This window comes from Paroedura picta, chromosome 12, assembly GCF_049243985.1.
Source record: "Paroedura picta isolate Pp20150507F chromosome 12, Ppicta_v3.0, whole genome shotgun sequence".
Lineage (NCBI taxonomy): Eukaryota > Metazoa > Chordata > Lepidosauria > Squamata > Gekkonidae > Paroedura > Paroedura picta.
Genome location: NC_135380.1, coordinates 42026798 through 42050599, shown reverse-complemented (window position 1 = coordinate 42050599; position 23802 = coordinate 42026798). Strand labels below are relative to the sequence as shown.

At 50.3% G+C, this 23802-nt stretch overlaps 1 protein-coding gene across 23 annotated transcripts in view; it reads right to left on the bottom strand.

Moving 5' to 3' along the window:
• PRRC2B (proline rich coiled-coil 2B) overlaps positions 1 to 23802 on the bottom strand; it is a 100465-nt gene that overhangs the window by 25374 nt on the left and 51289 nt on the right. For 6 of the 23 annotated variants that reach the window (XM_077305936.1, XM_077305942.1, XM_077305930.1 and 3 more), the window contains exons 13-24: positions 22856 to 23040; positions 22128 to 22329; positions 20457 to 20679; positions 17470 to 19608; positions 14788 to 14978; positions 13752 to 13897; positions 11549 to 11690; positions 9946 to 10031; positions 6924 to 7124; positions 5593 to 5787; positions 3134 to 3220; positions 1392 to 1493 (exon numbers count right to left, since the gene is read on the bottom strand). In XM_077305936.1, coding sequence (XP_077162051.1) covers positions 1392 to 1493; positions 3134 to 3220; positions 5593 to 5787; positions 6924 to 7124; positions 9946 to 10031; positions 11549 to 11690; positions 13752 to 13897; positions 14788 to 14978; positions 17470 to 19608; positions 20457 to 20679; positions 22128 to 22329; positions 22856 to 23040 — 3899 coding nt within the window. The remainder of the gene's footprint in view (positions 1 to 1391; positions 1494 to 3133; positions 3221 to 5592; positions 5788 to 6923; positions 7125 to 9945; positions 10032 to 11548; positions 11691 to 13751; positions 13898 to 14787; positions 14979 to 17469; positions 19609 to 20456; positions 20680 to 22127; positions 22330 to 22855; positions 23041 to 23802) is intronic. The other 17 variants (XM_077305932.1, XM_077305949.1, XM_077305934.1 and 14 more) reach the window with 14 other exon arrangements.

Here is a 23802-nt window from a genome sequence, read left to right as displayed (position 1 = left end):
ACTCCTCTCATTGGGCTTAGATTTACACCCTTTGATGGATCTTGAGGAGGATAGTATATATAAGTCCATAGTAAGGAGACTGGAGGACATTGTATGGGAGTACGTGAGAGCATTTCTACCACACTGGCAGAGCACAGGCATTCTCAAAACAGCTAACAGAGCACACGGACATCCTTGCAGGGCTGTTGTCCCAAGAGGCTTAAAGCTGCCATGATCTTCTAGGCTCCGGCCCTAAACGTCTAGCTTTCCATTACAAAATAGCAATCCCATCCTTTTGGAGTTGCCAGAGGCACGTTCTTCCCGGTCACTCAGTAAAATGCAGTTCCTCTCCCACACAGTGAGATGGGATCAATTATTATTCACATCTGCCCAGACTGCATATTTTAGTAGGGCCATCATGCGAGTCCACTGTCTGAGCCATACCTAGGGTCGAACCTGGCTAATATTTGGATGGGAGACCTCCAAGGATTTGGGTGGTGGTTCCCCCAAAGAACACTAAGGGGCATGACTCAGAGGTGTCCTTGATTGTCAGAAACTCCATGTATATCTGCCATGATTATAATCTGCTGTATATTTCCACACATTCTCGTGCCTTGAAGCCCAAATGGTTATCTCTTTGTTCTGACTCCTTTGAACTGTGCCTGGTTCGAGTTCCCAAGGGAGGGGGAAGTTCCTGTATTGCTTACGCTATGCTTTGTGAATCAGTTCTAACTATGTCTCCAACATGTTAGGTATTTGCAATTCTCTAATAAAGAAACTTTCTTCAAAAGGTTTACTTATTTAGAATTCGAAGTCTCTCACATTTAGTACTTGGGTGGACCCAACAGACATGGGCTTTGGTTCATACCTTTATTCTTGCAGGCCAGACCCTGCTTTGTTGTTTTTAAGAAGGAGACTTTTCCAATATGGTTTGCTTATCTTTTTAGTTCACCTCTCAGCATTGCCTCCCCCCCCCCCCCCAAAAAAAAAATGCTGCAACTTGATCCTGGGACAGGGTCTGAATTCTAAACTGCCCCATGTGCTATGGATCTTTAAGGTTTCTGCTGCTTAACTCTCATTGCTCAATAGACTGCTCAGGCTGCATTATCCAGTGTTGAGTGTGTCCGGTCCTCATCCCTTTGCCCCATCATTCAGTGGCAAAATGTGTTTTACTTCATTAGCCTGAATGCAGAAGGTCAATAACATTTTCCAATCGTGCCACTTGGCCAGGTCTGCTGCCCTCACTAAGCCTATGAGCAAAAGCACATGATATAATTTAACCCTGTTATATCTACTGATCATATTATCACACGATCTTTGCCTATTCCATACCCTTCCCATAGAGGGCATGTAGGGCATGTGGCCCCCAATTGCCTCATCCTAGCAATGCTAGCATTAAATGCCACACTTACTTTAAGAGTTAGGTCTGCTGTAGGGAAAGACATCGGGTTCAGGCTGATGCACCGTGGGAGGTGATCTCTTCGGAGAATGGGAATGGATTGTGTAAGCCCAGCCTGCACAAGGACACATTTAGATAACCAGCATTAGAATATTAAGGAAAAGGACAGAAAACAAAGTGGACTAATTCCCCCAATGCTACACCACACAGAACAGTCATCTATCAAAGCGATTAAAGCCCCTACTCAAGGAGGAAACTGCCTGCTGTATCACCACATGAGTTCCTGTTCAGGCATGCCTCCTTCCAATCAGGACAAAGGTAGGACTGTCGGCCTCATTTCTGCATTCAGAGTGGCATGTTTTGATACAGAGATGTGGCAGGATTCTGTGCCCTCAAAGAAGGCTGCCTGCGGTGTCTCTGCAAGAGTCAGTGTGCTGGGCTTGTTTCACAAGTAGAGGCAAGGGTATTTCTTTTTTTACAAAAAAGAGGGTGACGTATACCCTCTAGTGTTAAATTTTTTTTTTTAAGTGCTGCAGACAGCAATAGTTCAAGAAACCATGGCGTAAACCTGACGAGGGTTGTGTGCTTCGGACACCGCCGCACACAACCCTAAACCTGACAGATCTCAGTCATTCATGAATGACAGCAGAGAGCCCTAACTGCTCCTTGCAGACAGGGACATTTACAACACATAAAGGTAAAGGTATCCCCTGTGCAAGCACCGGGTCATGTCTGACCCTTGGGGTGACGCCCTCTAGCGTTTTCATGGCAGACTCAATACGGGGTGGTTTGCCAGTGCCTTCCCCAGTCATTACCGTTTACCCCCCAGCAAGCAAGCTGGGTACTCATTTTACCAACCTCGGAAGGATGGAAGGCTGAGTCGACCTTGAGCCGGCTGCTGGGATCGAACTCCCAGCCTCATGGGCAGAGCTTCAGACAGCATGTCGGCTGCCTTACCACCCCGAGCCACAAGAGGCTCTTTACAACACATAGGATACTGATTTCAGCAACACTCGGATTGTTCCTCGACTCAATGCATAGTGCTGGCGTCAATCTTTAAAGCCCTCAATGAATTAGGAGGAAAGTACTTGGGGAGACCACGGCCCATAGAGACCTCCCAGGGTTTGAGGTCAGCAGGTGGGGCTTTCCTCTCCAAGTAGATATTATTCACTGTGATTGCCAAGGGGTTTTTAGACAGCTCCACTGCATGATTCCTGTATTCCAGCTGGTATCGATGACATTATCTGCTTGGGATGTGTGACAGGACAGGAGCAACCAAAAGACCCAGGAAACACCTGTGCAAAACTCCATGCACTGATTTACCAAAAACACCTGTTGAGGAAAGAGACAGTTTCCACTGCACCTGCAGCAGAATGTGTGACAATCGGAGGCAAAAGGATTATGTTTCCATCTTAGGATGCAGCAGGAGAGGAGGAAGAGGAGGGGGAGGAGTTCTGTTTGCTTATACCCTGCTTTTTACTACCCAAAGCAGCTTACAAACACATTTCTGTTCCTCTCTCGACAACAGACGCCTTGTGAGGTAGGTGGGGCTGAGAGCTCTAAGTGAACTGCTCTGCAGGAACAGCTTGGAGAGAACTGTGCCCAGCCCAAGGTCACCCAGCTGGCTGCCTGCTGAAGAGGAGGGGGGAATCACACCTGGCTCTCCAGGTGAGAGTCCGCTGCTCTTCAGCTGCTGCCCCTCACAGGCTTTCAGCTGGAGCGGGTGGAGAGAACAAGGAAATCTGGCTCACTTACGTTGCTGGCTAAGGCATCCTGCAATTTCGTGACAGGGTTGGTGGCAGCGCTGGATGCGGAGCCAGAGGGCAGGCTGAAGTCCGAATCCTGCAAAGAGGCAACTGAATTCAAGCAGGCTGGTGACGTTCTACGGCCAAGAAACAGAGCTTACGCTGGGGCTAAGCATCTTGCAGTAGGACTCTCAATGGGCAGGGAAAGGTCCACCTCCCACCCCAGCGAGGCAACTTAAGTTGCATCTTTTATCAATGAATGGGTCTCCTGCTAGGAACACCCAGTGGAGAGTAGAACCAGCTCTCCACCCCAGAACTACTCTGTAGGAGGACACCTTGGGTTTCCCAAATATGCAGGGAGTCTCGGGTCAAACCATGACAAGAGGCACACCGTAAATGCAAATCAAAGGGGCAAAGCTGAAGGACTCGAGTTCAAGTGGAGCTGGGAAAGACCTTAGAGCAGGGGTAATCGAACTGCAGCCTTCCAGATGTCCATGGACTACAATTCCCATGAGCCCCTGCCAGCGTTTGCTGGCAGGGGGTTATGGGAATTGTAGTCCATGGATATCTGGAGGGCCGCAGTTTGACTACGCCTGCCTTAGAGAGTCCCAGATGGCCAAAATAGATAATACTGGGCTGCATGTTCTAATAATCTAATTCCTGATAAGGCAGCAAGTGCCACCTTTGAACATTTCAAATCAAAGTAATAATCTGAAATAAAGAAGAAGAATGATAAAGGGGTTGGTGTACCGAGCATGCGTCTCAGCCATGGCTCTGGGGGAAGGCCAAACTTTGTAGATAGAGGGTTCGGTCTCCATCATGTCCCTTTAAAAGAGTTCAGGCTGGGGGGGGGGGGAAGAGTCTCTTTCCTCTTTCCAGGATACCAAAGAGCTGCTGCCAAGGTGAACAGACCTTCCTGGGTTAGATGGACCCTTCACCTGGCCCAGGACAAAGCAGCTTCTTGTAGCTTGTTTCCAGCAACTGCTGGCCCAAAACCCACCCACAAAAAGCAGCAGAATCACAACTCATTGAAATGATGGGCTGGGTTACCTTAGAATCCTAGAGTGGGAAGGGGCCATACAAGCCATCTAGTCCAACCCCCTGACCAATGCAGGATCAGCCTCAAGCATCCAGGATAAGAATCCTAGAATCCTAGAGTCGGAAGGGACCTTACAGGCCATCTAGTTCAACTCCCTGCTCAATGTAGGATCAGCCTCAAGCATCCAGGATAAGAATTATAGAATCCTAGAGTGGGAAGGGGCCACACAGGCCATCTAGTCCAACCCTGTGCTCAATGCAAGATAAAGCATCCAGGATAAGAATCACAGAATCCTAGAGTGGAAGGGGCCACATAGGCCATCTAGTCCAACCATCTAGTTAATGCAGGATCAGCCTAAAGCATTCAGGATTAATATCTGTCCACACACTGCTTAAAGACTGCCAGCGGGGAAAGTAACGTTTGGATGTTAAAAGGTGACTTTCGTAAGCTGTGAGAAAGTCACTTTTTGGATGCTACATGTTTGGGCCAGGGCCAACTTTGCTGAACGAAACAGCGAAACACTGACCCGGTCCTAATTAATTTCTGTGGCTTGTTACCCTCCCTGTACCTCCAATCCTTTGTGGCACGTATACTATAGTTCAGGACAGGTGACTAGACCACGCTTCTGCTCGCAAAAGCGTGCCCTGAATAAAACTTTGTTGGTCCAACTATGACTACACTTGACGCCTTAAAGGTGCTACTGGACTTAAACTTTGTTCTGCTGCTCCAGACCAACTCGGCAGCTCACTTGAATCTACCTGGGGTCATGGCAGGTAGAATCACTGATGTGGGGCTACGAGGAGGACTAACTTTTTAAGCCATATATTGCTAAAAGAAGTCAACAGGAAAGGAAGGAACTCAGGTGCTCAGGAAACAAGGAGCGTCCAATGCCATGCCCTTGGGAGGAGCACAGGTCACTGGGCCGTTGCAGTTTGCATAATGGGTCGCCAGGCATGCAAGCCCCCCCTGTTACACAGAACAGCACCTTTCAGGCAGTGCTTTGGAGGTTGGGCAAGTGTCTTAATCCTTCCCCCGCCTTTATTAGTCCAATGAACCGATCTTTCTCCAGTACCCACCTCTGCCAAAACATTCACCAGAGAATCAGATCTACAGAGATCCCCCTGGTCAGTCAAACAGCCAAGCACTTCCGGGCCTGTGAGGGCCGTGCCCAGTTAACCACCGGGAAGGTGGAAGACCCTGTCAATTTTCCTTCCACCCCTTAAAAAGGAAGCAAGAATGTGGTTTGTGTCAGGAATGAAAATCTAGATGGCAACTCCATCTGAGCATGCCAAAGGCTTCCTTCTAAATTTGGCCTGGTCACCTTTGCCCTTCCCTAAAAAAATTAGTGAAAGCGAGACAAGACGCAGACAGCAAGAGATCGTAAGATTCCCTCCCCCCCACCCCCAATAAGAAACAAATCAAATCCTCACTTTAGGATTTACTCCAAATTCAATGGGCGGCACGGGGAGAACCGAGTCCACATGGATCTCCACCCCATTTACTGGGGGGACGGGGCCTTCCAGGCGGTCCGCTCCCTCCGAACCCTTCCTGTTTTTCAGGGAACGCTCATTGCCGATCGGTCCGGGCTTGTGGTCCTTGGTCTGGCTCGAGCCTTGATCTGAATCCTTAACAGGAGGACAGAGAGGCTGAGACACGGGAGGGGAGGGGGGGAAGGCCACGGATCAACACAACCGCCCCCCCCCTCCCGCTGGTGACAAAAAGAAGCAACTGAAATGAGTGGGCCACCCAGCACCCACCCACCTCAAATACATCCAAAACAAAAACAAAACAGAGCAGTAGAGGGCTTCTTGCTGGCTGCCTGACAATGAAACTGGATCGAACAAATCACAAACGGGTGGAGAATGACTTGAGGTTTCAGAAAGTGTTCTAAACAGCTGCGGGGAGCAAGGGGGTGGGAAGGGGGCAAGAATGCCCTCCTCTAGGGTTGTGCGCTTTGGCCACGGCGCTGGCCACTTCGAGCATGAACGGCTGCTTGGGCCACCAAAGCGCACAACCCTAGGCCTCTTCCCTTTCTGGCCCTACTGACTTTGCACTGCCTATTGAAACAAGGGCCACTGGTGGAAAGGGTCCGGTCCCTGTCACTGTGACCCCTGGTGCACCCTTGGTGCCGCTGGGATTGCTAATCGGGTAAGGGCCTATTTGGGCTCTTCCCAGACCTCTCTGACCCAAACACCAAACCGGGTCTTGATTAGCCCTCCTAAATCTGCCAATTAGATCCAGACTCGTCCCAACACCGGCTACCGATTCACTCCCAAGCCCAATTCAAGGTGTTGGTTTTGAGCTTTAAAGTTCTACGCGGCATGGGATTGGGAGAACGGAGGGACCCCTCTTCTCTGACGAGTTCCTGCCTGGGAATTAAAATCACAGACTGTCCTGTAGTTCAAAGCAGCTCCTTGGGTGGGCCTTTTCAATGGATGCCCCACTTTTATTTAGGACCGCATTTGGCTAAGTTGACTGGCGGGCCTCAGTGGTGATTTTAAATCCTCCCACCACTGGTTTTGGTGCATTCTATTTCATGTATTTTGTCTATGTCGTAAGCCACCTTTCAGCTCTGCAAGGAAGAAAGGCGCCTCATAAACATGCCAAATATTGAATAAATCAACTCATTAATAAATTATTAACAAGTAATTAACAGTAGCAATTATGAACCGGGCATTAATTGATAATGATTTCCCATCAATTACTGATTAATAATGAATTAATAAGTAATCCGAGGTGCCTGGTGCCGGCAACTACAGACCTGGGTTACCTTTTTCTCCGACTGCTTTGGGCCTTGCTCTTTCTGGCAGTCGGGCTTGGGGTCCACCAGGCCAGCTCCGCTCATTTCTTCGGGCTTGAGAGTGCCGTACGGAGAGCTGCGCTGGGAGGAAGTGGCGGAGGATTCCCGCGACTCCGCGCTCAAGTCAATTCCACTATCCCCCTGGCTGCCTTTAAATCCCTGCTATGCAAAGCACGAGAAGCGTTAGGTCCAAGCCATGGAACTGGCTCTGCTGCAAGCACAAGAGAACATGCCCACCACTCGCTCCTCGGCTCCCCGAAATGAGGGACATGGGGCTGCCGCCAAAACGAGAGCAGCTCCTCGCTGCACTGTCCCCTTCCCTGCTAACCAGCTGTGTGGCTGTGCAGAGTGAATTACGTTTAAGAGGCAACCCACGGCATGCAGCAGGACTGGAGAAACACCCAGTGGAGGACGCCTAGATGCAACATAACTTGCATGAGGGAGGAGATGGAGAGCGGTGGACTCCTGGCTGCCACTGGAAGTCTGTTCCCCAGACAAGCTGCTACCCGATGAGACATCTGTCCTCCCAGGCACTGTTCCTACTGACGGCTTTAGCTTGAATTTTGGCCTTTGGGAGCGTGAGCAAGCTTGATTTCGACTGGTCTCTAGCAACGAAACCCCCTCCACCGCCTGGTACATGGCACTCCCCATCCTCCAAAACCAAAACCAGAATGCCAGCCAGCGAGACGACTGGGAGGACCAGGGCCTCTGCTTATTGCTAGCAGGGAGGCGGCACGGACAGAGCCCCATCTGCTCAGCAGGAACTGGTTACAGTCGATGCATTGCTGAGCAAGTGTTTTAAGACCAGAAAATCTCCACGTGTCCTAGAGCAGGCTCCCTTGACCAGGGTTTCATGACACCCGGGGGTTTCTTGATGGCCCTGGAAGGGCTTTCTGAATAGGTGGGAGTTAGTTAATTTTAATATAGATTTTTAACTTTGTTCAACATTTATCTGAAAATATTTCAGTTTTTCAGTAACTAAATTCTATTTAAAGTTGAGTCCAGTGGCACCTTTGAGGCTAGGGAAGTTTTATTCCAGGCATAAGCTTTTGTGTGCATGCATGCTTCATCAGATTGATTTTCTCTGTTATCTGACAAACTGGGCATGTGCACGAAAGCTTAAAGCAGGAATAAAACTGTATTGCTCTTAAAGGTGCCCCTGATAAACTGTACCTGATGAAGTGCATTGGTCTTAAAGGTGCCACAGGACTCAAACTTTGTTCTGCTGCTTCAGGCCAACGTGACCACTCACTCACTTGAATCTGAATTCTACTTGACATTCGACAATTAACACACAACAGCATTTAGTATGTGGCAGATGACAGGTAAGGGTATTTTGTTTTGGGGACCCTTAAGAAATTTCATACTGGATGCCTTTCAAAGAATCAAAAATTTGAATTTTTTTTTTTGGGGGGTGGGGGTGGTGGTGGTAAAATGTCACCAAATCTCTACTGAAAACAAATCTGCGATATTAGCTTTTATCTGACTCTCCTGCAAGCAAACACAAAAACCAGTTCCTGGCACTGAAACAGAAAGAGAGAAAAGCAGCTAGAAAGTAGAATACTAAAAGCAGCATCACACGAGTCGTGTGTTGACCTGAGATGCCAAAACTCATTTCACTAATGACCCAAACCAGATTTGTTCTCTTGTCTCCTAGAGGTGAGCGCCAACAACTCCTTCTATAACTTTCGCCCACACCTGAATTCAGCCCAACAAAAAGGGCTTATGAATTGTCAAAGGCTTTCACGGCTGGAGTCAACGGGTTGTTGTGGGTTTTCTGGACTGTGTGGCCAATGTGGTCTGTGTGGCCAATGTGGTCACTGTGGCTGGCACCTTCAGAGGTAGGACACAGCAAGAAGGGAATCTCTCTGTGCCAAAGTGCGGAGTGTGTGAACAGTTCCTGGTCGTTTTATTTACTTCTCAGTGGTAATGTAGTAGGGCTGTGCACGTTCCACAAACGGCCGATTCGGACGCCACCGTGCACAACCCTAGACATTCCCGTCTCATCTGGGACTCCCAGGGGATGGACCAGAACCAGCGTCTGGATGGACTTCATTAGCAATATCGTTTGCAATATGACCAGTCTGGGAGGCCGTTTGGAGATGATGCAACACAATCCTGTTTTGTTTTTTCCTGATTCCAGAGGGGGAATAAATTCTCTGGGCTGCTCTTTGAGCTACCGTGGTCACGAGAGGCGACCTACAGTACTTTGTGGCAATTCCCCAACAAGCACAAACCAACCAAGATGGGGGCCCTGCACAGCGAACGGCTGGTATGCACAGAGCACACTAAAGCACCTAAAAAGGCAGACCCATCCTAAAGCAACTGAGGGAGGAAATCTACGTGGCAAGATGCTACTCCTGGGTATTTCCTCCCCATCAGTCATGGAGAAGGCCTCAAGAGGACTGAAGTTGCCAAGACTTGGGGCTCACAGGCAATTCTTCCCAAACCTGCCTCATGAGAAGGGGATCCAGAACTATTTAGTGAACAAGCTTTGGGGCAGTCCTACCACAATCAAGAAGGGGACTGCTTTTCTGGACGAAACATGAAGGGAATATATATAGTTTCCCAGCGATTGTCTTCAGCCAGCTTGTCCCCATAGATCCCCTGGGACACCTGACATGGACTGTGAACCCTGCAGAGCAACAGGGAGGTGGTGGTGGGGAATGTTTTAAGCCCCACAGTCCGTTGCTGCAGGTTTCTGCCCGGGCCTGTCACATCTGGCCAGCTTCCCTTGTGAAATAACAGCGGCCCTCTAAAACACAACCAACACTTCACAGTAGCTGTCAACTGCTGGTGAAGTTCAGACACTCAGAGATGACTGTCCACCATCACTGGGCTGGCCGCTGGGGAAACAACCGCGAATCCCCAGTTCCGCCAGGCCAGTATGAAATCCAAAGGCAAAACCGGGTAAGAGTTAACAGTATTTAATGTCTGTTCTGCTTGAACATCTACACAGAGACAGAGAAACTGTGCTGCTTACCTCAGTGGAACCAGGCTCATTGCTACTGAAGGCATTGCCGGGTTTACTCCAGGAATCGGTGCCGGGCGATTGAACAGAGAGAGCTGCTGGAAGAGCAGAGAGTTAAGGAGCGTTCAGAAGTCATGCTTGATCCAACTCTGGTGAAGGTGAGTCATTAATTACTGGTGGTTCAATGTAACCCCAACTGGTCTACTGGAGCAAAAACAGGGGGTCACACCAGGATTTGTGTGACTTGTATGAGGTGGGACTGACTCCACGGTCAGAAGCAGCCCCTCAAGCTAATGTTTTAAAACAGGGGTAGTCAAACTGCGGCCCTCCAGATGTCCATGGACTACAATTCCCAGGAGCCCCTGCCAGCAAAAGCTGGCAGGGGCTCCTGGGAACTGTAGTCCATGGACACCTGGAGGGCCACAGTTTGACTACCCCTGTTTTAAAATGTGATTTTAATGTTAAATGGGATTTTATCATGTATATTTGTCAGCTAACTAGGTGGCCCCTGTTAAAGACAGAAAGGTGGGATACAAAGTTTTTAAATAATATTAATAAGAAGAGCAGAGCTGGTTTTGTGTACCAAAAAGGAGTCTTTTTACTACCAAAAGGAGTCTCACAGAAGTTTACAATCGCCTTCCCTTCCTATCCCCACAACAGGCACCTTGTGAGGCAGATGGAGCTGAGAGAGCCCCGTGAGAACTGGAATTGGCCCAAGGTCATCCAGCAGACCTCCGGTGTCTCAGGGCAGCTTACAACCACCTTCCCTTCCTCTCCTCACAGGAGACCCCTATGAAATAGGTGAGGTTGAGAGAGCTCTGAGAGACCTGGGACTGGCCCAAGAGGAACCAGCAGGCCTCATGTGTCTCAAAGTGGCTCACAAGCACCGTCCCTTCCTCTTCCCACAACAGACAGGGGTAGTCAAACCGCGGCAGGGGTAGTCAAACTGTGGCGAATGCTGGCAAGGGCTTCTGGGAATTGTAGTCCATGGACATCTGGAGGGCCGCAGTTTGACTACCTCTGCTCTATGAAGTAAGCGGGGCTGAGAGAGCTCTGAGCTGAGGTCACCCAGCTGGCTGCATGTGGAGGAGTGGGGAATCAAACCCAGCTCTCCAGATTAGAGGCCGCCAATCTTAAGCAAGACACCGAGCCAGCTCTCTGGCGAATAAGGCTGCTGTATAGTGAGGATGGTCCAGGCTAGCCCCATTTCATCCTGTCTTATAAGGTCAGCAGGGCTGGCCGTGGTCAGCATTTGGATGGGAGACCACTAACAAGTCCAGGGTGGTGACCCAGAGGCGTCTCCCATCAAAAGGACCAAGCAGTAGGTGAGGTGAGAACTTGGGAGAGCTGCTGCTGGTCTGAAGGGACATCAGCGGCCTTGAGAGACCAAAGGTCTACTTCAGTGTAATTTGGCTTCATATGCATTCAATGGGTTAAACTGGGCCACAGGAAGTTTGGCCAGAAGCTGTGGAGGCTAGCAACCTAGCTCCTTTTTAAAGTTAACAGGAAGAAAAGGAAGCTACGCGATGGTGAGATGCTGCCTGACCCCCCGCCCAGCATCCGACTTCCCTTCCTGAAGAATACTGCCTACGGATGGCAGAGACGGCCAGCTTACCTGGGCTGTTGGTTTCCCAGATTTCAGTGCCCAGGCTGTTTCCAGACACCGAAACCTCTCCTTGCTCGAGGCACATGCTGTTCTGTTTCTTGGCAAAGCGAGGGGGCATGCGGGACTGAAGGACACGGCCCTTGGCTGGAGCCTGGGGGGAGAAAAACACGGGTCTGTGGGATTCCCATGGACGGCAGCCATTTTGAACACGAGCGGAAGGAAACATGATTTTCACCGGGAATGCTGGGAGGCCATCTAAAGAGGAGGCTTGGCAAAGACAGGCAAAGGCCAGGATCCTAGACTGGCACTGAGCCCCCTTGCCACAGAGCACAAACGAGGGTGAGGTTGGGCCGGTCGCATCATCTGCGTAGCCAACCTCACAGGATCGTTATTGTGAAGATAAGAGGAAGGCAGAAGAGCTACGTTTTCTCTTGAGAGGGATAACCAGATGACAATGCATCAGACAGACAAAGGAAAACCCACCCTACCGACCCATCGGAAGGACTGGGTGCCACTGCCTAGATGGCCACTCTCCTTTTTTTTTTAAACTGTGGATCTTGCCTAAATCTTTTTATTTGTACAACAGAAACAATAAAAAATGATTACATTGTCATATCATTTTTCTGTAAATTCTAAGAAAAAGTACAAGCAATCATGAAATCCTTCTGGTGGTCTTCTGTTCATTTAGTTTGCTTCACCATGATGGCAAAGTCTCTGATGGAATCATAGAATCACAGAGTCGGAAGGTACCTCATGGGTCATCTAGTCCAACCTCCTGCAGTATGCAGGAAACTCACATCCCAATCTACTGTAACCTGCCAACCATCAGATGGCTATCCAGCCTCTGTTTAAAAATTTCCAAAGATGGAGAACCCACCACTTCCCGAGGAAGCCTGTTCCACTGAGAAACCACTCTGACTGTCAGGAACTTCTTCCGGGTGTTTAGATGGAATTTCTTTTGAATTAATTTCATCCCATTCGTTCTGGTCTGTCCCACTGGGGCAAGAGAGAACAATTCTGCTCCATCCTCTATGGCACCCTTTTAAATACTCAGCCATTAGTCCAAGCCAGGTAGTTCTTGTGGTTTCCATCGTGATGCAACCAGAAGTCTGGCTGGGGCAGTTGCATAAAAAAAAAGAAAGAATTCTCTGGCGTGCATAGATAGGTAAGCAGGGAAAATACTTCACAGCATAAATTTTGGAACCATTGGAAACTTAATTCCTAATTTTTTCTGCAATACACCGTGCATTTTTATCCAAAATGTATTAATACCTTTGCCAGTCACTGTCATTTTCCCATGGGTCTTTCAATGTTGGTGTTTTATTTTTAAAAAATTCATCCTGTCTCTTTTACCCAACAACCAATTTATTTCTATTCTCTGTCCTCCAGGGAATTCTCTGTCCATCCAATGAAGCTGATGCATAATAGACTTCTTTACGCAAATGTTGCTGCCGCAGAATGCAGGGGTGGTCACAGGCAGGGGTAGTCAACCTGTGGTCCTCCAGATGTCCATGGACTACAATTCCCAGGAGCCCCTGCCAGCATTTGCTGGCAGGGGCTCCTGGGAATTGTAGTCCATGGACATCTGGAGGACCACAGGTTGACTACCCCTGGTCACAGGCACAGCCAGAATTGAAAGGGTCTAGGAAGATTCGTGGTTCTGAACCACAGTGACTAAAGGGAACCTCCATATTCAGAGGCAGTCAATCTCTGAATCCCAGTGCCAGAAGGCAGTATGTCGTTGGGCCTCCAGAGAAACTGGCTGACCACTGTGTAAGCAAGATATGGGACCACTGGTCTGATCTGGCAGGGCTCTTCTGATATTCAGAGATGTTCACATTAAAAAAAAACAAAACCTGGGATATAGTTCATGGGATAGAGCCAGGCATCCTCTAACACAGAGAAAGACAAAGGGAGAGGATAGAGGTTTGTGGAAACTCTACAGAGATGCTCGCCTCCATCCTACATCTTCTGGAGGAGGGGTAGTCAACCTGTGGTCCTCCAGATGTTCATGGACTACAATTCCATGAGCCCCTGCCAGCGAATGCTGGCAGGGGCTCATGGGAATTGTAGTCCATGAGCATCTGGAGGACCACAGGTTGACTACCCCTGTTCTTGAGGACCGCCTGATCAAGCAGCCTCAGTGTTCCCTGGAACTCAGCTTGGAAACTGCCTGGTCAACCTGACTGCAATCCAGCCTCCTGCTCCTCACCTGGGCAGCCTGCTCCTTCTTCCTCCGCTCCTCCTCCAGTAGCCGCCGCTGCTTCTTGGTCAGGACCTCGATGAAGCCTTCCCCGCCTATGGGGCCCACTTCGCTCTCCTCAGCAGGGCCCGAAACACGGCTGTCCAGGATACCGTCTGAACGCAAAAGAAGGAATCCTTCAGTTTCCTCACTGATCTGGCTCCCACCTTTCGGGCTTTACCATACCCAAGCAAAAATCCTTCCCAAGGTTACTTATTTGTCATGTGACATGTGTATAGTACAGCCAGGAGATCCAAGGTTTGTCTGAGCAGCCAAGCAAGGGACGTTTGGAGGTGGTTGGCCATTGCCTGACTCTGCGTCATGCCCCCTAGTGTTCCTTGGAGGAACTATCATCCAAGTCCTTGGAGGTCTCCCACCCAACTACTAGGCAGGGGGTTTGAGGTCTCCCATCCTTGTCAGGGACGTTCGTAAGTGGTCTGACATTTTCTGCCACAGCATCTGCCTAGTGCTCCTTGGAAAAATTACCACCCAAATCCTTGGATGTCTTCCATCCAAATGCCAGGGCCATGGTAAGCCCTCATTAGAGGACAAAGTGACCAGGATGGAAATCCTAGTACAGGGGTAATCAAACTGCGGCCCTCCAGATGTCCATGGACTATAGTTCCCAGAAGCCCCTGCCAGCAAATGCTGGCAGGGGCTTCTGGGAATTGTAGTTCATGGACATCTGGAGGGCCGGTTTGACTACCCCTGTCCTAGTAGAACATGCAGTTTCTGGGCCCTCCAGCCCAGAAAGGCAGCAAGCCATATCTGCCAACCCAGATGCCTGGACAGCCCATGAGCAAAGCTGCAGACAGAGACTAAGGCTCCTGAAGTACCCACTGTGGCTCATCAAAGACCCCACAGTCACCCCCAGATCCCCAAAAGCAGAGACGGCTGAAATCCCAGGCGGAAGTCTAGCTCAGATGGCAGAATACATGGCTGGCTGCTCACGTTTCCAGCAAACAAATTCTTAATCCCAGGAGCAATCAAAGAAAGCAATACTTACTTCCATAGCTCAGCTCAAACTGAGAGATAGCCTCTCCCTTCTCGCCAGCTTGTTGTGTGACAGGTTTCTGTTCTCTCTCCTGCTTTTTCCCAAGCCCTTCGGCGCTGTTCAAGTTAGCGTGGGAGCCGTAAACCAAGTGGCTGCTGCTTCCGGGGCTGCTGGGGTCCAAACTTCCACTTTCTTCCGGAGATCTGGAGAGGGCACACGAACAGGAACGCACGATGCAGCCTTATATTGAATCAGACCCCTGGTCCATCAAAATCAGGCTTAATCTCACCTCTACCACAAACCCACTGTCTGAGGTAAGATTGTGTATCAGTTGCCTCAGTGCCTCCACTGAGCCAGCTCGGTGTGGTGGTTAAGACTTGGTTTGACGCCTCACTTCTCCACATGCTGGGTGACCTTAGGCCAGTCCAGTTCTCTCAGCCTCACCTCCCTCACAGGGTGTCTGTCGTGAGGAGAGGAAGGGAAGGTGATTGTAAGCCACTTTGAGACTCCTTCTGGGAGGTGAAAAGCAGGGCAAAGAAAAAAAAAATCTCTTCTTCTATGACTGGCCTGCCTAACAAGGCTGCTGCTAGGATTACCGAGTGTTTCAAGGGTTACTTTGACAGACGATGCTACAAGAAGCACAAATGTCCTACTCCGTTTTTGAAATGACCGAAGCAGATGGCGTGATCACGCCATGCCAAATACCAGTTCCAGCTCACCTTTCACTAAAGAGCAAGTTGATAGTCATTACTCGATAAGGGGGGTTTCTGTTGCCCTAAATGACCTATATGGACCTTTTTAATGGGTTGGGGGTGAAGCTCCCTGTCTCCACGTTCAACTCCTTATCCTGTCTTGGCCGCCAGCCTCCAACCTCCTTTCAGAAAACAGTCCGTGGGGAGGTATGAGAAGTATCTTTCCCAACAGCCATTGCTCAGAAGACAAGTTTTTGTTTTACAGGTGGAGAAAAAAAGAAGAACTGGCTTTTATATCCTGCTTTTCACTACTGGAAGGAGCCTCAAAAGTGGCTTACAATTGCCCTCCCTCCCCCTCCCGACAACAGACATCCTGTGAGGTTGGTGAGGCCTAGAGAGCTCTGAGAGTACTGCTCTGTGAGAATAGCTCAAACAGGACTGTGACGAGCCCAAGGTCACCCAGCAGGCTGCATGTGGAGGAGGAGCAGGGAATCAAAGCGGGCTCTCCAGATGAGAGGCGGCTGCTCTTAACCATGGTGGAAAGCTCAAACCGGTGCCAAGTGCAAGCCACATTTCACCCCTTCAAAATGCGCTGAACAGTCTAGGGTTGTGTGCTTCGGCTGCCAAAGCAGCCATTCATGCCCAAAGTGGCAGTGCCGCGGCCCGGGCCGCGGCACTGGCCACTTTGGGCATGAACGGCTGCTTTGGCGGCCAAAGCACACAACCCTACACGCTGGTCCTCTGCTCACAGATCCTTTTCAGCTAGACCAGAGTCTAGCAGCAACACCTTAAAAGAACAAGAAGGTTTTCAGGGCAGAAGATTGGACTCTCAAAAGCACATCCTGCAAAAAACTTTATTGGTCTCTTAAGGTGCTGCTGGACTTGAATCTGGCTGTTCTACTGAAGACCGAAGTGGCCACCCTGTGAAACGAAGACAGAGCAAGATGGGTAGCCGTGTCGGTCTGTCCACAGCACCGCGCCCTTCTTCAGATGTGCCACACTCCATGACACAAGCCTGTGCGTTTGTTTTCAGAAAATGCCACTCAGGACCAATTTGGACAGGTTTCTTCCTAGAAAAGTTCACAGGACAGGAAGTTTATTTCTTGTAGGACAGAGCAACAAATGATGAAAGACTGTTGAACTCTGATGAGAGATTGTATTCGCCAAAGGTCAACAGAACCTCTAAAAAGGACCGAAAAGATGCAAGGACATTCTTTTGATGTATCTGTTTACTGGATGACAGATGTAGGGAGAGCCAGTTTGGTGTGGTGTTTAGGAGTGTGGACTTTTAATCTGGCATGCCGGGTTCGATTCTGCACTCCCCCACATGCAGCCAGCTGGGTGGCCTTGGGCTCGCCACAGCACTGAGAAAGCTGTTCGGACCAAGCAGTGATATCAGGGCTCTCTCAGCCTCACCCACCTCACAGGGTATCTGTGTGGGGAGAGGAAAGGGAAGGCGACTGTAAGCCACTTTGAGCCTCCTTTGGGTAGAGAAAAGCGGCATATAAGAACCAACTCTTCTTCTTCTTCTTACTGCAGACTTGCTCAACCAGGCTTTCATGAAACCTGAATGGGTGGGAATTATTGTTTTATGTATTTTTGAAAATCCTTCCATCCTTCCGAAGTCGGTAAAATGAGTACCCAGCTTGCTGGGGGGTAAACGGTAATGACTGGGGAAGGCACTGGCAAACCACCCCGTATTGAGTCTGCCATGAAAACGCTGGAAGGCATCACCCCAAGGGTCAGACATGACCCACTGCTTGCACAGGGGATACCTTTACCTTTACCACCATATATGGTTATGTTGACCTGCAAAACCCCCACCTCCCTGAATGGCCAATGAGGGCATGGAGGGGGTGGGGAAGGGAAGGGCCTCAGGGATTTCTCAACAGGAAAAATGTCGAGAAAGACTGCTCTGCTGCAAGACCGCCTGTGACACAGAGGCAACGTCCTCCCTTAACAAATCATATACATCTATTTAAAGCCTGCAGAGGGGTCATACCTTTTGCTTTTGATCTGTGCTAAGTTGGACTGGCTTTCGTAGCGGGAAGAGTTCCCGCTCCCACTAGTTCTTCCGCCTTTTTCAACGTATCCCGCCGGGTCGAGCTTCCTGCTCTGCCGGTCCACAAGAGGTCTCTGGCTGGAGAAGCTCCTCTTGGCCTGCTCCCTCTTCTCCCCCAAGCCACTGCCCACAAGACCGCTGTCCAGCTGGGCATCGCCCTCCGAGGCCCCCTCGCGCCTCTCCCGCCTCTCGCTGAAGTCGCTGCTTTCGGAGGCTGTCTCCCAGTCCTCGTTGGCATGGTCGGAGGAGTTCTGGTAGGGCAGTTCGGGAGATCTCCGGACGGGAGCGCCGTTCCGGTCGGTCACGTTCAGCTTCGCTCTCCCGGGCCACTGGCAGGCCAAGAGGCTGGTCCCGCTGTCCTCAGGGGCCCACTGCCCAACGGACTCACGCTCCTGCCTTAAGCGCCGGAACCGGGGGGGCTTGTCTTGGCGTGGGGGACGCCGTCGACGGAAGGGGCGGTTCTCGGAGTTTTCGGGGTCGCCCCCATAATCCTCCTGGAAGTAATGCCTCTTGTCAATGGGGTCCTCTTCAAAGGCCCGCCTGCTAATGGAGTCCGGGTGCTTATAAGAGTCTTGGCTATATTCCCTGTCCGGCGGGCGCCTAACCCCAAAGGTGTCCAGAGGGGCGCCGTGGCTGTACTCCTGCCACGTGCTGCCCCCACTCTTCCCTTGCCACTGCAGTGGTTCTTTGGAGACAAAGCCTCTCCTTCCGTACCCCGGGTTGCTGAGTCTAGGTGGCAGTGAACGCCCGAACGCCCGTGGGGACCTCATCTTTGCCTCCAAGCTGGCGTGGTCATCAGAATAGATCTTGTTGGACCGCCAAGAGTCCTGGAAATCCCCTTTCTTGAGATCGTTCTCCTCCCTTTCTGTGAGTGAGCCTTCGTTGCCATTCTCGGCACCCCGCTGGCGGCGTCGTTTGGGGAGCTCTTCGTACTCGGAACCTTCGCTGTGGGTCTCGCTGGCGATTCGACGCCGGGACTTCCCCCGGGGAAACTCCTCCGGCTGATTCAGCTCCCTCAAGGCCCGCCCTCGGCTGCTTCTCGGGGTGTTGCTGACCACGGCGTTGTTGCTGCTGTAGGCGCCTCTGCTGCCACTGCCACTGGCGTTGCCTCCTCCCCCACAACCCACCGTGCTGCCACGGCCTCGGAACGTGAATTCTCTGAAGCCACGGCCACGGCCCCGACCCCTCCCGCCAAAAGCCTGCTCCTCGTCAATAAAGATCCAGTTGTTCCTTTTTGTGGGGGGTAGGTCGGTGGACTCCCGTGCTTGCTGTCTGTCCTCCCAGACCTTCCCATTTTTCTCCTCCTCCTCCTCCTCTTCCTGCTCCTCGTCCTCCTCCTCCTCTTCCTCTTCTACTGGAGACTTGTCAGCTTCTTGGACAGTGGCTTGAGGTGAGCTCTTGTCGTCCAGCAAATGGTAGTGAGCGGACTGGAGCAAAGCTTCGGAATCATCGTCATCCACCTCGGTGGTCTTCTGAGGTGGGACCTTTTCCTTAGCTGGGCGGGAGGTTTCTTCTACCTCCACCTTAACCTTCTCTAGCTCTTTCTCCTTTTCCTCAACTTTGAGGGCTTTCAGCACCGGCTTCTTTATGGGGCCAGATCTACGAGCCCTTCCCATTTGTTCCTGCTGCTGAATGCTGCTGTTTCGGTTCTCGGTGGCCCATCCTGCCTCGGCGGGGACTTGTTTGGTGGTGGCCCCTTCCTTCCGCCATGCCTCATTACTAAACAACTGCTCATCCCGGGAGACCTCCTCCTCTGCAGAAGCTGTCCCATCAGTGGGTTTGGGATAATGGCTGACATCCCAGCCGTTGTACTCTGTTTTCTTATCCGGAGGGCTCATATTGGCCTCGAAGGGAGAATTCCTCACGTTCACATGGCGGGAGTCAGACACGCTTGCATCTGACGTGCTCTCCTGGCTCTGGAAGAGACGATTCTGGCTCATCCGCTGGGAGGAAGTGATGCAGCTGTCAAAGGTTCCTTGGGCTTTCTTGTCAAAGGCATTTAAGTAGTCGTCCCCGGATTCCTCAAAGAGATCTCGCTGGGTGTTCATGCTGGATGACACTGAATAAGTGCTGCCATTCCTAAAAGAAAAAAGGACCCAAAGAAGCAATGAAGAAAGGGGCTGCTGGAGACTCAAAGCCATGCAGGCTTTTCTTTTGCTACTTAAAGTCTGGATTTACATTCTTAACGGATTACCAGGCTGATTCAACAACCCGCAAACGCATGGCACCAAATGGATTTGTAATTTCTTAATACTTCGTTTTATTTATTTGTTATTTAAGCTTCCAGTCCTAGGCCATTTGGGGGTGCCTCAGTTTCTTATATAAAATTTAAAAAAAATCAGAAGGTACACAGCGGATTAATTAAGCATAGGGAAGTGTGAAAGGTTTACGTCTAATTGAAATTTAATTATTTTTTTAAAAAATTACCATTTGTAACTCAGATTACTTGGCACTTAATATGTAAAAAAGAAAAACAGAAAATAGAAGCTTATCCTACATAAAGTGCCTTGCTTCACCAGACAGCCATAACTGGATTAACACACACATTTTCAAGTTTTCCAAACACGATTGGGATCATTTTTAAGAATACAAAAGAATTTGGGTCAAAGGGTCTCCAGAACAAGTTCAGCTCAGCCATGCAAATGTTAACACAACTGTCTCCTGCGGTCCACACATTACCGGGGTGGCCAAACTGTGGCTTCTCCAGATGTCCATGGACTGCAATTCCCAAGAGTCTCTGCCAGCACGTGCCGGCAGGGGCTCATGGGAATCCTAGGCCATGGACATCTGGAGAGCCAGTTTGGCCATCCTTGCATTAGCCTCCTTGGAGCAGGCTTTATCACCTGCAGAAAATGTGCTTCCTCCATAATATGCCATCTTCTCCAGCATGAACTGCTGACAACCCCGCTGGGTAAAATTGCCCTCACCTGGCACGCAGCATCTCCCCGGATGTGCCCTCTGTCTGCTTGAGGCGTGAAATGGGACAGCCCTTGCTTTGCAAAGGGGTAAAGCTCTCCTGTCCCCACACTGGGGCACAATCTCCAGAGAGAGTTTTCCTCTCCTGTTGGACTGAGGACTGGCAGCTCTGATCTTCCGACTGGCAGGCAGTCCCATTGATGGAGTCCTGTTGGATGACAGGTTTCATTATCCCTGTGGAGAGAGCATAAACCAGGCATAAGCAACTAATGTGTGCAAAAAGCTTAAAAACTTATCGCTAACCAGGGACATATATACATATAATAACAAAATATATATATGTGATCCACTGTGTGGGGGAAGGGGACTCAGGGCTGTCAGTTAGCAGGCAGAGGGCTCCAGGTCTAGGATTCTTATCCTGGATGTTGTAAGCTGATCCTGCACTGAGGAGGGGTTTGGTCTAGATGACCTGTGTGGGTCTTTCCCACTTTAGGATTCTCTAATTCTTATCCTGGCTGCTGTAGGCTGATCCTGCATTGAGCAGGGGGTTGGACTAGATGGCCTGTGTGGTCCAACTCTAGGATTCTGTGATTCTTATCCTGGCTGCTGTAGACTGATCCTACATTGAGCAGGGGGTTGGACTGCATGGCCTGTGTAGCCCCTTCCAACTCTAGGATGCTGCACTGAGCAGGGGGTTGGACTAGATGATTCATGGATAATTTTCAGAGCCTTGTCATATAGTGGAAGATCAAACATGTTTTTACCCTCTTTGAACGGGGTGTATGATACACGCATGATGTTTTCTAGATTTATAACTCTTCCCACTACTTCAATGACTCCTGAAATCTCTTCATCCAGAGGCTCATTCAACTCAATAGTTGCATTTTAACCATCTCCATCTGATAGAAAGAAAAATTTTCCAGATGGGTGGATCTTTTCCACACGCCCCACAAAACAGATGGCTTTCCCTATGTATTGCGCCAGATGACTTCTGGCTATGCGCGGCCGAGGCCCTTCAAGTACATCCTCCATGTCAAAACACCAGCGTATTCCTTAGACCAGCCTTGGTGGGAAACCTTCATTTCTGCTCTCCTCGAGACCTCCGGGGAGGTACCACCACGACAGAGACACATGGACAATTCTCTTTTAAAATCTTTTACAGTCTTCACCTATTCAGATGTACCGCCTCTCCCTACCTAGGCACTCTTTACATACTTCTGAAGCAGCCATTTACACTCAACTGGCAAGACATACACTTGTGGTCATTAAAAATACGCAGTCACAAATCAGAGGTTCAAAAAAGGATGTGGACCTCTGGCCTAGAGGCTGCCAACCAGAAGAAGAAATTAAGTGGAGTAACTGAGCAGAACTAGTCTGTGCCAGCAGAAAGAGCTAATGCAGGGGTAGTCAAACTGCGGCCCTCCAGATGTCCATGGACTACAATTCCCAGGAGCCCCTGCCAGCGAATGCTGGCAGAGGCTCCTGGGAATTGTAGTCCATGGACATCTGGAGGACCGCAGTTTGACTACCCCTGAGCTAATGTGACCTGGGGCCCATTGTGCTTTTACAGCTGTATTTTCCTGTGAAGAACAGGGAAATCTACTTCTAAAGTGCACTGAAAGTCCATTCTACAACGTGGGCAGGATGGGCCTAGGAAGGTGGGCGGAATTCAAACCCTTTACCTGAGGGTTGGAGGGCAGAAGGGTAGAAATCCACCGGGGGGCGCCCCTGGGCCATGCGAGGATCCATGTAAGAAGGCATCATCATCCAGCGGGGATCAAAGCCCAGCATCTGTGGGTGGTGCGGGTAGAAAGTTCGCTGAGGGTGGGAGGAGGGAGGATACACCTGGGGCTGCTGCCAGCTCTGCATCTTGTACAACTGATCCTAGAGCGACGCAGAGAGAGAGAGGGAGAGAGGTCTATACCGGCACCTGTTGCCCATTCCACGTCAGCTTCCTGGCCCGTCCAGCTCCCCGTTCCCCTCTCCCTGATGCCTGCCGCCCTCCATAAGGGCTTCACCATCTGGAAGGTATCCCAGGCTGGGCAACACGGCAAACTGCAGGATCCAGGGCGGGCCGTGTTAGAAAGCAGAAGTATCCGCCCTCAAGGGGCGCTTCCGTGTGACTCTTCTACCTCCCTGCCCTGAGGAAGTCTGCTTGCGGCAAGCTCACCTTTGGCCTGAGGCTCTTCCTGCAAGGGCTCTACCTAACCAAAAAAGCCCACCTCCCCTCATCTGTACACCTGAAGATGGCTCAATAATAGGGAGTGCAGAACGGCCACTTCGGTGGCCAAAGCGCCCAACCCTAACAGATGCCACCAAAGGAATGAGGACCAGGAACTCGACTCTGCTGCCACTCCTGGTACCCTGCCCACCCCCTGCTTTTGCTTGCCATGGGACCGGAGCCTCATACCTGTTGTTGCTGCTGCCGCTGGAACCGTGGCGGGAGGGATTTGGGGTACTTGCTGAATTCTTGGCCTGGAGATGCCGCCTCCCGAAGCTCCTCCTCGCTGCTGCTCCGGTGTGCCGCTGATGCCACGGGGCTCTCTTCTTCCGTGTAAGCAGACGTGGCCTCCTGGCTGTGAAAGTCGGGATTGGCTGGGGGGAAGAGAGAGGGGAAAAACAGATCTAAGCCTAGACTGTCTACCACTCCTCCAAGGGGTCCTGAAAGCTGTCAGCGTGGCTGGGAAAACATTCTCCTGCCTTGCCCTGCTTTTGCCCTGCCCTGCCTTCCCTAAACCTGCAAGGACTTGAGGGAACCTTGCTTTATGCGATATTTGGTGCAATTCTCTGGGGCTTTCTCAGTCCTGGCACCCACCTGGTGAAATGAGCTCCCAAATGGCATAGCCCTGCCAGAGCTATAACAATTCTGCAGGAGCTCTCCCGCTAGGCTTTCAATCAAGGGAAGTAAACAAATTGACCACCAACCAGAGCCCCGAGGCCCCACCCACCATGAAACGGCACCTACATAAGAACTAAATCCACAGTGCAGTAAAACTATGTCAAAATGTCCCATTTTTGTAAACTTAAATTGTGAACTGTTCTATCTTGATAGTTCCTATTGTTAAAAATTTTATATATTCAAATCTAGATGCTTTTATAATGCTCTCTCTTATGAAAGTTTCAATGTAAACCATCCTGAGTCGCGTGGGAGGGCAGCATATAAATATATAATAAAATAAAAATAAATGCTGCATTGCCATTGATAGGATTATCTGCTGATAACAAACGCAGGTCCGCTCACTGCAACAAGGCAACTGGGGCAAGAAAAACGACCCATGCAGAGATTCAAGCAGACCAGTCTCCTCTGCGGGTAGTTTGGGTTCACAGGAACCTTTGGCTTTTTAATCATATTCCTTT